Source organism: Solanum pennellii, chromosome 1 (genome assembly GCF_001406875.1).
Source record: "Solanum pennellii chromosome 1, SPENNV200".
In the NCBI taxonomy this organism is placed as follows: Eukaryota; Viridiplantae; Streptophyta; class Magnoliopsida; order Solanales; family Solanaceae; genus Solanum; species Solanum pennellii.
This window is the reverse complement of record NC_028637.1, coordinates 812,081-826,899: the sequence shown is the minus strand read 5'-3', so window position 1 is coordinate 826,899 and position 14,819 is coordinate 812,081. Positions and strand designations below refer to the sequence as shown.

The 14,819-nt window shown below is 28.2% G+C and overlaps 1 protein-coding gene and 1 pseudogene across 2 annotated transcripts; both read left to right on the top strand.

Moving 5' to 3' along the window:
• The first annotated feature begins 7,814 nt into the window (after window positions 1–7,814).
• LOC107011929 (protein YLS3) lies at window positions 7,815–9,714 on the top strand. Its single transcript, XM_015211651.2, has 3 exons — window positions 7,815–8,340; window positions 8,545–8,640; window positions 9,338–9,714. The coding sequence occupies exons 1-3, from the start codon at window positions 7,995–7,997 to the stop codon at window positions 9,475–9,477; spliced, it is 582 nt and encodes a 193-aa protein (XP_015067137.1). The 5' UTR covers window positions 7,815–7,994; the 3' UTR covers window positions 9,478–9,714.
• Window positions 9,715–10,718: 1,004 nt separating this feature from the next.
• LOC107013847 lies at window positions 10,719–12,404 on the top strand (annotated as a pseudogene). Its single transcript, XR_001456157.2, has 2 exons — window positions 10,719–11,531; window positions 12,039–12,404. The product of XR_001456157.2 is annotated as an uncharacterized LOC107013847 (transcript).
• The last annotated feature ends 2,415 nt before the right edge of the window (window positions 12,405–14,819 follow it).

The window sequence follows — 14,819 nt, the reverse complement described above, 5'->3', positions numbered from 1 at the left end:
ATCTTAGTAAGATTACGAATATATTAAGAAAATAACGTTTTATAAAAAAATAAAATTTATCTAATTAGAATCTCAAAATACAGTAATATTTATAAGATAAGATATAATAAATTAATTTCACGATTTCGAATAATATTTTAACTATTGTCAATTTTCATAAGATTTACTGATATATAGTTATGACAAATTGTCAATAAATGATTTAGGTAATCATAGATGTGTATAATTAATAATGATATCAATACATGTAGTATTAATTGTGTTACTAATTTGTACTTATTATAGGCTATAAGCTCTAATTATCTTTCATCTAACTTGATAATATGGAGAATTATTTATAAAATCCAACGTATAAAAATTAAATTGGATAAAAAAATTACTAAATTACTGATTTATTTGTACGTTATTTTTAAAATGTCAATTTCTCACCTTTGTAATGTGCCTTGATAAAAATTCAATTAGACTTAATATATAAAGAAAAGCAACATAAATGCAAGATATGTGTAGTTAACACATATTTATATCATTTAATTGTAACTTTATTGTATTCTCTACGATTTTGAAATTCAAAAATTCAATTTTGGTTTTATAAAAAAGTTTCAACTGCTAAGAATAAATTACTTGAAACGAGAACTTTTTTTTAATATATCAATACTTATAAAAAGGCTAGAAACAAGAACTTTTTTTTATCGATGTACATACTTTCACGGTGATATATTTTTAGAATTCCAATATTTTAACTTTAAAATGTTCTACGTATGTTGTATGTTTTTCTGTTCATAACTTGGTCCATGATGATAAAAGATTTTTGGTCAAATAAGTAGAATTCAATATGAATAAAATATTGACAACGTTATTAAACATTTTATCAAATAAAAAGATATATCATTTTTTGAAACTAACTTAAAAAGAATATGTCATATGACCAAAAAAAAATATAAGATCACTTCTAATATAATTTGTTAGGCTCATGTAACACGTATTTTGCGTATATTAAATAAGCGTGAATAAATATTTATCACATATCCATCATAGAAGAGAGCACAACTAGAAGGTTCCATATGTAGAGCTTATTAGAATCTCAAGCTAGTTACTTGGCTGACTACAACTTGGATCACTCAAGAACTTTCAAGTGTTACAAGAAAATAATATCATAATAATAGTAATTAATAAAATTATTATCTCGTGATCAGGAGGTCATAGATAGTTTTTGCTTTAAATATATGGTTAAACTGTATATAATAGACTCTTGTGGTTAGATTTTTCTTTAGACTTTTTATGATAATGGAAGCTTAGTATATCACATTGTCTTTCTTTTTTAAGTAAAAAAAGTTGTTCCCACTCGATGTTTTGTATCTATGTTGTTGTTATTGTTTTTTGTCGTAAATTTCTTATTAACGGTTATGTTTTCTTCATTGTCTTCTTCTTTTACTTGAGTTTTATAAACTTGAGCCGGGGATCTTTCAGAAACAACCTTTCTATGTCCAAAAAATATTAATAGATCTGCATATACTCTATCATTTACAAGTTCTATTTAGTGAATTTTCACTGAATATGTTATTATTATTATTATTATTGTTGATCAAGTAAATTGGTGTGTAGTAATTCTGCCATTATGTTGAAAAGTTTATTGGTATATGATAGTGCTAGTACATTGAAAAGATTCACCTCAAAAGTAAACTACCCTTTATCAAATGTGATTTTACGTTCAAAATTTCTATCTAAAATCTTTAATTAAAAGTGAAAAAATATTTATTATTTTATCACGATCATTAATATGGTACAATTGTAATGTTTTAATGAATGAAACTTTAAAAGAACAGCTTTGAGTTTGTTGGATTGGACAGTATGGGCTTTTATTACACTTTTTTTTGACAGTTGGAAGTGGTTGTTTCTTTCAATCATGTGGTGGTAGTCCTAGCTGTTTCATTAAAGATATATATATACATTGATTATACACTTATTATATATTTGTGTTCGTATCGTGATTTTTGAAAATAGTTTTTCTATATTTCTAAAAGAGTAAAATTTGTGTAAATATTATTATTTTTAAATTTAGAATGATACTGAATGTGTAGTTATTATATATATACGTACACTAATTCAAGATGACATTGAATATGCAATTGTTATATATAGACACTCATTAATAACGATTATAAAGTGTTACGATTAGACAGATAAAAATAACCTTTATATCCTATTCGCTAAAATTGTGAAGATCAAGAAGTTTCTTTGTCTCTAAAAGGATCGCTTGGTTTAAAACAAAGATATAGTAAAATTTCACTAAATTAATATAGCTGTAATCATGTAATACTTTTATTTTGTCGAAGAATTATTTAATTAATAAATTAATATTTATTAATTTCAAGATTGTTTTGAGATTCAACCTTGTTATAGTGGGATAATAAGAGCTTTTGAGATGTATTATCTCAACGGATTTTATTATAGGATACTAGAGGGTTATGAAGTGCGACAAGTTGATCCAAGAAAGATTGATGTTTTGGATGTTATCAATTTTAATTTGCAATGCCGGCTTGGACGAAGTGTCCAGCAAGAGACAATAGCAAATTATTTTTGACACTGCAAATTTGTTCAGATGATCACAGAGAATCTGAATGAACTCACTTGTGAAAACATCATTCATGAACTTGACGTCATGATTAATGAATCGTTTATCGCAGTAAAATGAATGTCAATAACCTATTGAATTATTCAGGTGAAAATAATACATATTCAGAGCTCCAAAGCTTAGAAGATATTGTGGATCCCATAAGAAAAACAACGCTGATGATGAAACAGTACATTCGGAACCAGTCACGCGTAAGGAAACTTTACACATCTAGAACTCTTCACAATTTTATGGTGTAGTTCGAAAAGATAACAATGAAACTTTTGGATACAAAAGGAAAAGTTAGGGATGAACTTCCACTAGATTTAAAGTTTAACAAAAATACAAACGCAATAGAATCACATTTCACTAAATTGTACGTCTTAAATATATTTATACTTTTAAAGAGTTATTAATTTATAATATTAATGGGATGATATATTTAAGGAATCTACTGAAAATATATTATCTTATTGAAATATGTGATTTTTTCTATTGGCGCAAGTCCGGAGTAAAAATATTTTCTTAGAGAACTTATTAATTTAATGAGGTTTATATGTATTTAAATATAATTAAACCCTCAATAAAAAATTCCTTTTTTTAAAAAAATGAAAGATATGTGGTTAAAAAAAATAAATCATTAATTATTATGAAAATTTAATGCATTTTGAGCAGTTGGAAGTTAAAATTCCATTAATTATGATGCAGACTTTTGCCCTAGATATTAGGTATAGTATATTACCCTTATCCTAGGTACATTTTCTATTTAATAATTTACATGACCTATTTAAAATTTTGAACATTAAATTTTCTTAATTTTGATTTATAATTTAGATTCATAATTTTAGATTTAGATATTTAAAGAATACGTAAAGTATACTACAAACCACAATAATTAATTACATAAAGTGTGAACATTAATAATTATCGTGCAAGTCATGATCGAGTTTCGTTAATTATTATGAAAATCACGATCAAATTTCTTAATCAAGAATGATCTATGTGATGTATACATTAATAAGAATATCTAAAATTTTAATATAGAATATGATGTGTTTATTTCGTAATGAACCTCTTGATAGGGAGTGTTTTCTCTTTAACGTGACTTAAGCAATCCGAATTTGATTATTTGTAAATTTGTGTATAAGAAAAAGACGTGAAAGATGATCTCATATTTTAGGGCACATATTTTTTTATCTGTCAATCGAATTTTAATGTGAATATATTCGGAGATTTAAAATTTTGGATAAAGTTTAATAGAAAGGTATATTGTTATGCTAAATCACTTAAAAATTTATTAACTATGGAAAATAATGGGACCTAATAAGATTTTTAGGTTGAGCTAATCATTAAATTTAGCATTTAATGATAAATAAATAAGGTGACCTATGATCACAATATTCACAACCAATATAATTAAATGTAACATTATGGATATAAATTTATTATTTTCTCACGACACGTGTTGGTTTTTAGTTACAATAAATAGGTACTTTTTTCATAAATACATTAATTAATAAACAAATGATTTCTATATCCAAAATATAAATATTCATTTCTAATTTTATTTCATAAAATATTAGAGATAAATTAGCTATGAATTATTTAGCCCAATCTATTAACGACAAATTTCGTAATTAAATTCTCTTCTTTATAAACTATTCATATATTTAACAAGTTGTATTAGGGTTTTTTCATTTGCTAATTTCATGTTTTATTAATTATTATATGTTATTAGCTAATAAAGTATTTTTTTCTTTTACATAATCGGCGAACGAGGAGTAGAAATATTCACCACTAAGATCTAAAGGTGCGTGGATAATTCGGGTTCAAGCTTTGTGGAGAGAAAAATCAACCTGAAAAGCGTTTACTTTTTTTAAGAAATTTTATAAAATATTTATTTGATTCTATCGAAACAAAATAGTAAATTTTCAATATCATGAATAGATCCAAAAATAGTTAGGATCACATGTTCATTGAATTTTATAAAATAAATCCTCAAATTATTATTATTAATTAGGGATAATGCCCAATTACCCCCTCAACCTATGCCCGAAATCTAGAGACACACTTACACTATACTAAGGTCCTATTACCCCCCTGAACTTATTTTATTAGTAATTTTTTACCCCTTTTTAGTCTACGTGGCACTATCTTGTGGGCCCAACGATGGTTGACTTTTTTTTTCAAACTAGTGCCACGTAAGCTAAAAAGGAGTAGAAAATTACTTATAAAATAAGTTCAGGGGGTAATAGGACCTTAGTATAGTATAAGTGTGTCTCTGGGATTTCGGGCATAGGTTGAGGGGGTACTTGTGCATTTTCCCTATTAATTAATATAAAAAAGATAATTCTTCTATCACATTAGAAGAATATTATGATCCAATGTAATCATCTATACACAAATTGGGACTTTTGTGATCATGTCAATCTAGAAGAAAAAAATTCATTTAAAGAGAGATAAATGGCAAATACGAATTCGAAATTTAAATTTTATTAGTTAGAAATTCTAGCACAATGCGTAATTTTATAGTTTCTTAAAAAGATAATAATTGGATTTGATATCTAATATTTGTACATATTTAATAAATTTCAATATAAATATATTGATTGAACAAAAATTACTGAATTTCGTTGATTTCATTTATAAAGCATGTTGTCTCGCCGATGGATCATTGTAAGAACGCCCTTCGTCAAAAAAAATATATATATATATATATATATATATATATATATATATATATGATGTTACTATATGTTTTTATATATACTGAATCTTGAACATCTAGCTCTTCTCTTAATCGAAGGGTGATTCGTTGAACGTCATTCATCGAAAAATTATATTGTATATAGGTCAAATATTACTTATGCTTATATACTAAATTTTGAAAGTACCCTTGCATATTCTGAACGAAATTTTTGATTAAGTCAATAATCGAATCTATAATCCGAGTGTTTAGCTTCTTGCCCCACCCTGAATTGGTCGGATATTGAACTCCACTCATCAAAAAATTATATTGTGCGCATAATATTAAATTTTATTAATAATTATATATTAAATCTTGAAATTACTCTTACATATCGTTAATAATACACTTAATCTTTCTACCGATCGAACTCGTAACTTATATTGTGGATCTACTCAAAAAAAAAAGGATCACAAAAAATTCATCTAATAATAATTGTAATACTAAATGACAAAATATATAATATTTATTATATAAAAGAGAGTTAATTAACTAACTATTATCACGGATTAAACATACTATCACGGGTTAAATCTGGATTTATCACGGGATAACATTTGAATATATTAATTTTTGTTTTATATATTTGGATTTTAGTCCCCCAAAGAAATAATCCAAAAGGAAAATTTCACAAACGAATTATTTTTTCCAAATAAAATAATAAATATACGCGGCGTAATTCAAAATTAGTTGGATGTTGAAGTACTTATTGTCGTCATAAATATAGATATCCCCACTTTTAATCACAATTTTTGAGTCCGAATTTTGGGAGTGAAAAGATTCTCAAGTGAGACCACTTCTCGTGAACCTGAGTCGGAATCCTAAAATGAACACTCAATGCTATTAAGGATTGTGATGGAATGAATATTTCTTCAGTATACTTAATCAAATCTCTCGAGTTTGAATCTATGAATAAAGGAAATTTCCAATAGGAAATATTTTTCCTTTTAACGAGTTTTATGGTGATACATATTCAATTTAATCAGAGCCTTAAAATGAGATCGAATATCGGTGAAAAAAATACTATGAAAAATGGAAATTTTTGGAAGATGAAAGTAACAATTCATTTCTAATTATGGGTGTATTTTAATTATTTTTTTTTTCAAGAATTGGGACCATATGATTTAAATGCAGTAGGTGAAATTGTTATTAAATAATGAAAATGTCAGAATAACTACTAGATAATAACACACCAAGCAAATTATATATTTTTAGATTTATTTTTACATTCATTAATAGACAATAGTACAAATTAAAAAAAATAATCAAAGCTATTCCAATCATTAAAGGAACTAAGTAGAAAAAAACCATTTACAAATTGCAATTGGTCACAAAAGAAATGGATAAATTCTCTATAAGGAGGAAAATATTGTAAATAAATTCTATTGGTTCATAATTATTTATATTTTAAAATAGGATTTCACTTATATAAACTAATTATATATAAAAGATTTCCACTATTTTTAACATATATATATATATATATATATATATATATATATATATAAAATTGGGCTAGGTAATATGCTATAGTTTTCAAGTAATTACTAAATTCACTTTATATAAAAAAAAATTTAGTTTTTACTCTTAAATAATTCGGTAACGCTATAAAAGAGAAGATATACTTTATACCCATCCCCCACCAATGCGGCTTCGACCCTCTTTTCCAAGAGAAACTGCTTCTCCAGAATAACCAAAAAGAGTGGGAGGTGCATGGGCTCGTTCCTCCCGATAAATGGAAGGACAGTCGGTGTTGAAGCTCCGCTCTCCTTTGGATATTAGGAAGGAGAGGGCGTTCTAATTTCAGAATCAGAACGGCGCGCGGAATGGGCCCAACCTCGGGCTCGAGAATGTGCGGCTGTGCTTCTCTCCCAGGAGGGTAAAAAGGGCCAGACGAGGAACCCTTTCCCGCGTCGCACGCGGTAAGGAAGCCTTCAAAAGCCCCGCCCGAATAATAATTCAGAAATAATAACTATGTATCAACTAGGAAGCATGTCGAATATTCAAGAGCGAATTTTTTTGAATTATAATCCAAGTCGAGATAAAATTACAATAAAACTCATCCTACAAAAAATTGAACTTTAAGACAAGGTGAATAAATAAGATTTGATTAGGAACTTTTCTTGAGTAAAACAATATTAAATAATTATATGATGAATCATTAATTCGATCATACCAACATTAATATATCAAACATCGAAGTTGAATATTTTTGGATGAAATCCGTAGTATTACTAGGATAAGTGATCCTCTGAAATGTACGAAATAAGAGTAAGGTTTGCATACATATACTCTGTCTGTTTCGGATCCATCATTTATAAATTTTACTCAATATTTTATTATTAAAATATTATAAAATAATGGGAATATAGTAACTTTAGCACATGTGAATCCTCTTAAAAGTCTATAACTAGACAAACTTTTTACACTTCAAAAACCATACACAACCTATTTATTTCTATCTCCTACCACAACTATTTTTCTCCATTTATTTAGAACACATCACAATAAATACAATTATTGTCACAAAAACAAAGCATAAAAAGCAAATTTTCCATCACTTATTCATTATTTTGTCTATATATCTTTCTTCCATACTCCCAAATTGTTCCTTCAAAAAAAAAAAAGTTGTTTCAAATGAGTTCAAAAAAACTTGTGACTTTTGAACTTTCTTTCTTCTTCTTGATCTTATTATTAGGGTTTTCGAGTGCGAATCTCGATAAAGATAAAGAAGAATGTGCTAACCAACTCGTCGGTTTGGCCACGTGTCTTCCTTATGTCAGCGGAGAGGCCAAATCTCCCACACCGGATTGTTGTACCGGTCTGAAAGAAGTTTTAGATAAGAGCAAGATATGTCTATGTATCCTAGTAAAAGACAGAAATGACCCTAGCCTTGGGCTTAAGATCAATGCTACACTTGCACTAAGCCTCCCTACTCTATGTCATGCTCCCCCTAATATGTCTAATGTATCTATGTGCCCCGGTAAGTACATGACACGTGTTTTTTTTAAGCGTTTAACTTTTATATACTGATATTGTAATAAAAATTTACAATATCTAGCCAAATAAAAGATAATTATGAGTAATTATGCATAAAATTAAATTAGTAACCTGAAAAATAAGACATAAAATATATTGTACTTTTTTAGATTTATTTTAACATTTGGAGTTGTGATTTATTTTGCAGAATTGTTGCATTTGGCACCAAATTCACCAGATGCTAAGGTTTTTCAAGATTTTGCAAAGAGTGCAAAAGGAAGTTCTGCTTCTCCATCTGCACCAGGTACAAAAAAAGAAAAATCAATCAAAATATTTTAATAAATTTAAAAATTAATTCTGTTTTTTTTTTGTCTTTATAATTTATCTTCTAGTTGATTCATTTTATACTACCCTCTATTTTTATAATCTGTTTAAGTAATAATATAAAACATTTACATATATATAACATTTTTTAAAAAAAAAATTAACTTCTTATTTTACCTTCAATGACATGCACTACAACAAAAACAATTTTTAAGGGCATTAAATATTAACATTAATAAAGAATGTTAAAATCTTTACGGGCATTAATTAACTGCTATTAGAACCAATGTTGCTAAATACTTTAGAGAATACACAAAGAGTGTTACTCGCCGCTAAAAATACATATTTAAAGACAATTAAAAATTAATCACCGTTAATAATCATTTTTAATATGGTGATGTTGTTATAGTCAGCGTCAGAGCTAGGAGGCTGTAAAGGGGTTCATCAACACCTTTTTTTTTTTTTGAAAATTACACCGTACATATAAGAGATATTTTTATGTATCTACGAATATTGGATTTCTTTGGTTTTCAATTAGTAGTGTGTCTATAACTAATACCACAAGTGTTTTTCGTTTAAGATAATTTTGTGTTCAGTCAAACTGTCTCGTGTTAAACTAAAGTAGAGAGAGTAATTTTTTCTTATTTCCATTTTTGACCTTTGATTAATTTATACAGTTAGTGGGAACTCTAGTGGAAAACCAGCAAATTCTTCAACAAATGATAAGAATGATGGAGGACATAAAAGGAGATGGATGGGATTTGTGGAAATAACTATGGGCTTTTTGGTCATTTTGATGCTTTCATATCTCACCTAACTATTTAACATATAATTATTGTTTTTTTTTTCTAAAAAAGAGAATCACATTTGTACTTTTTTTTACCTTTTTGTGTTTCCTTTTGTGTTTTTGGCTTTTATTAGTGTGTCTTTTGTTTTCTTATTTTGTAACTCTAGATTTGTAATCTTCAATTCTTTGGAATCTTTTTTTTCTTTTAGCTATCAAAAACAGAGAAATATATTTGCTATGTGTGAAAAAACTTTGAGTCACTATTAATTTTGGGATCTTTTTATCCGCATATCAATATCTAGTATTTGTATAAAAGCTCGATTAACATATGTATATATTTTAGATCGAATAGTAAAATTCTGAAGGAAAATTTTTTTGAACTTGAGAAGATAGTTCAAAAAGAAGAGGATAGTTTATGTCATATAAAAGATCCAAGGCTCTCGTTTTTCATTGATATGATTTTCCATTCCATTCTATCCAAATCTGAATATTCTTTCTCCAAGGTTCTATACTGTTCGTAGCATGCACAGTCATGCGGTATTTCACCTTTTTATCGGGGATAAATCGAATTGAGCTAGCTCTGATAATCATGACATATTAGGTTTTGAGCCTAACTCATAAAGAGAATTGTCCAAACTATATAAGCAGAATCCTGATGGTTCTCATATATATATATGATTGTTTATATAGTTATCTAGCGAAAAAGATGTTTTTAAGTAAAATAATAATATATGCAATTTTAAATTTCTCATTATTCATAATGACCTGATATATTGTCATATAATATTTATGACTAGTTTTATATCACAAATTCTATTTATTTATTTTTTTTTAAAAAAAAGTCTTCATACTTAATGAAAAACATATACAAATTGAAATCAAGAGAGTTGTTTGATACATGACATAAGATATCAAATATGATTATTTTATCTCATCTTCAAACCTTCTATATGAGATATTATTTTCATTTTTTAGAACAAATAATTGAACTATATAAAGCTGAAATTAACTAATTCAGTAGATTTATTTGACACTATATGAAATATTTGAAATACAGGAAAAAAATACCATCCATGTAAAATTTTCAAAGGTGTTACAAATAGATGTACCGATTTATTTAATTATTGATAATTTTAAAAACGCAAAGCGTATATTATAATAATTTCTGAAATTACTATTGAAAAAATATATTAAAAAATCATTGAATCATGCAAAATAAGATTAATATCAAATTATTAAAATTAAAATACCATCCTTCCAAGAAATTGCTTTTTTTTGGCTTCTTTCTCTCATATTATCACAAAAGTCCAAACCAAACCCATCCTTGTTGTTCTCAAATAGCTTCTCCCTCCAAATTAATGTACACCTCTTTAAGCACAAAGTACAACCATCTAAAGCACACCTACCTCTTCCAAAGCTCAATATTTCTTCAACAAAAAACATGGCTTTCCAATCAAGACTCAAGACTCTATATCTTCTTCAAGACTTAAACCAATAAAGCTGACCCCCCCCCCACCCCCAAACCCCACAAGCTAAGGTACACCTCTTTAACCAGAAGGTACAACCATCTAAAGCACAATTTCCCTGTTCAACCACCATTCATGGCTTTCAATTCAAGATTCCATTTGGGGTTGCTTATTTTCTTCATATTAACCCCTTTTACTATCTCTTTCATTCTCAGCCCATCACCACAGCCAGAACCAAAACCCACAATCTATGATATCCTCACAGTATATGGGCTGCCAGGTGGCATCTTTCCAGACACTGTGGAATCCTATAATCTTGATAAAGATGGAAACTTTGAAGTATTTCTGAAAGCCCCTTGTTATGTAGAGTTTGAATATTTAGTTTATTATGCTGAAAAGATTAGTGGGAAACTAGGTATTGGGTCCATTACTGAGTTAGAAGGGATTGAAGTGAAAAGATTCTTGTTTTGGTTTAATGTTAAAGAAATTAGAGTTGATTTGCCACTTTCTGATAGTGTTTACTTTCAGATTGGTTTTGTTAACAAGAAGCTTGATATTCATCAGTTTGAGACTATTCATTCTTGTATGAAGAGTGGATCTTTGAGACAAGTTCTACAGGTAATTAGTTTGCTTTCAAAGTTTTAGTCTTTTTGTTTTGTTTCATTGTATAGTCAATCCCGACTTGTTTGTGATTGAGTCATAGTCGTAGTAGTAGTTGTTTCTTAGCTTTAAAGCATGGATTTTTCAAGGGAAAAAAAATCCAAGGAAGAAGAACTAGAGGTTGTTTGGTAGCTAGTTTGAAAATGAGTCGTGCAAAGTATTAAATCTAGCATAAGTAACACCACGTTTGATAGCTAGTTACAAGTTAAGTTCATAATCATAACATTAATACGGTGTTTAATTTGCAATCTAGAAACCGACACATCTTATATATGTGTAAGTTATGAGAGAGAATCAATGTGAAGTTGGAATAAGTTATATGAATAACTAATCTCTGCATAAAATAACACGTAGATTACGTTATAACTCATACAATATATCACTAATACATGTATAACTCTAACTAGCTATCGAACGAGCCTTTGATGTTTGTAAGTTGTAACAACAAATTATCTATATTTGCAGCTTCCAGCTCCTATCAATGATATGCAAATGCTTATTACTGAGTAAATGGGAAACAATATTCAACTCAAGGAGAAAGTAGCAATGGGAAAAATGTACTATTTTTGAATTGAAGGAAAATCAAGACTGGTTATGATGAAGATTAAACATTCCACATGTGTATCGTTTATAAAGACGATCTTTGTAGGATCATTTTCTTCTATTCAAATTGTGAAAGACTGACTATATATATTTAGTCATTTCCTCGATGTTTGATTACTTGTTAGTTAATGTATATTCCTCTCTTACACCATCCCTTCCCATCCGAGTCTGTTTCAGTATTTTTGATACGAAATATAATCAATATGTGAAAAGGTAGTATTAGAAGCATTTCTTTTTCCAATTTTTTTTTCAATCCACCTTTTTTCATTTTTAAGGTGAGAATACATTAATTAATCGTATATAATTTGATGTAAATATCGAACTTATTTGTGCTGATATTATATAAAGAACTAATTTTAATATTTAATCCATTAAAAAGAGTGATAATATAATACATCATGGACAAGTTAGGTATTTTTATTTTATTTTTTATTTTGTTGTTTCCTCATAACTTCTTTTTGTAGTTTATAAATACCCCTACCATCTTTTCAAAGTCATAAAGTTGAAAATTACTTATTAAAACCCTAATCTTTTTCAATCATCCATTAATCTATTTATAAATTTATGTCAGTTTTTTGCACTAGTAATAAACAATTCTGCAACTTCCTTTGAGATGTTTCTTTTTTGTTTTTTCATTCACGTAATTTAACTGCATTGGAGCTCGATAATTTTGAATTCGCACCACGTAGAGCCCTATTCGGAGGAAAGCGCTCCTTATCAAGAATATTTTCATATCCAGAACTCGAACTCAAGACCTCTGTCTGAGGAAGGAGGAGTATCATCCACTACACTACGATATAGAAACAGAAAAGACCTAACAATAAAAAAAGGGATCGTAACACTGTTAGTCCCTCAATTATTGATAAATTCTAATTTAGATCCTCTTAAAATTTGATAAATCGCATTTTGACCTTCAATTATATGAAATGTATACATTTAGTCCCTTTGAGTAGGAAACATTTTATATTTGGATTATATTTAAAACAATATTACCATAAGATATGATGTAACAATACAAGCGTAACATAAAACACATACAACTAAATGGTGGAACAACTAATAATAATAATCATGAAGAAATGGATAAAACATACTAAAAAACGTACATTTTAATTAATTAAACGTTAAATATGCTTAGTCAGATATCACAAGTATTAAAATTGAATTTTAACAATATAACTAAAATAAGTGCTTTGCCTTTTCCTTTTTGGCTTCAAAGTATTCATAAGAATGCCTTTCACTCATGAATAAATTAACTAATCTTTATAACTTTCCTTCTTCTTTCCTTTGCTTTTTTCCCATGAAAAACTCATGCTTTAAATTAAAGCTAAATAAAACAATTTAAACTCACAATCTTGCAACTATTTAAACATTAATTTTCACTAGCTAAGAAATCCATCAACATTTAACTTAACTCTTCAACCTCCATAGAAGCGCGAAAAACGCCAAAAATAAGCTTCAAATGGATCATCATCATCATCACCAAGAAAATTTATCAAAAAACATGAAGGGGTTGCAAAAAAATGGTGAAAATAGAGAGAAAATCGCGTCGACGAGGCACAAGTTCTTGGTGGAGGATGTGAACAAGTTGGCTGATGATTTCATCAAGAATTTCAGAAAACAACTTAAGTTTGAAAGAGAAAAATCATTCAAGCAATTCCAAGAAATGCTTAGTAGGGGGACTTAAGACACATATATGATGCTTTGTTTAGTTGTTTCTTGTTTCCATAAATGTTGTGGAGCTGAGGGTATATCGGAAACAGTTTCTCTACCTATCAAGGTAGGAATAAGGTCTACATACACTCTGCGCTCCCTACACCCCACTTGTGGAACTATACAGAATATGTTGTTTGTTGTTGTTTAGTTCTTTCTTGGAATTGTAATGTTCTCAAGTGAAAATATATAGTATATTTGTTTTGTCATTCTTGTGAAGTGATGTTGCCAAATGTGTTATAGTTGTGATTGTGTGAGTTAGATGCTCGTCACAAATTTAAACGTACAACAGACAAGTCGAGGATTTCTTGGTTATCAAAAGTAACATAATTGACAATAATAGTGAAAAACTCTTATTGGTCCAAGAAGTTCACAAGCAGGATAAACACAATTGTTTTCAGGGTCGTTTGATAGAGTATATAAGAACAGTATCGAATATAATGTTTTAATAATATTGGTATTAATTGATATTAGTTATGCCGTATTTTTATCCTATGCGTTGTTTGATTTGGTGTATTAAAAATCACATCAATACATAATTTTTATAATTAAAAAAGAAGTATTTGTTTACAAAAACATCCTCCACGAATATGGTGGAAGTGATGTGGAAAATGATTAAAAGGGAAACATGATAATGCAAATATTAAAAACGAAACAACATAATAGTAATACTCAAAGCTAATGCATGCATTATTTTTTTTTCGCATGCATCCTACCAAACGATCCGTTGGCACTCATGTTGGATCCTCCAAAAATGCACTATTTTTGAAGGATCCAAACATGCACCGATCAACATTTTTCAAGAGTTCGAGCAACTTAGTTTAGTAGCATCAACAACAATATGACAGCTACGCCTCAAATCCCAAACAAGTTAGGATCGGCCATATCAATCCTCAATAACCATATTTCCCCGTTTAAGCTCAGCTCATG

Excerpts from the sequence above, each read along its gene's own strand:
- LOC107011929 (XM_015211651.2), top strand. The coding sequence starts at position 7,995 with ATGAGTTCAAAAAAACTTGTGACTTTTGAACTTTCTTTCTTCTTCTTG. Across the intron at positions 8,341-8,544 it reads TAATGTATCTATGTGCCCCG|AATTGTTGCATTTGGCACCA; the intron begins GTAAGTACATGA and ends TTTATTTTGCAG. Across the intron at positions 8,641-9,337 it reads TGCTTCTCCATCTGCACCAG|TTAGTGGGAACTCTAGTGGA; the intron begins GTACAAAAAAAG and ends TAATTTATACAG.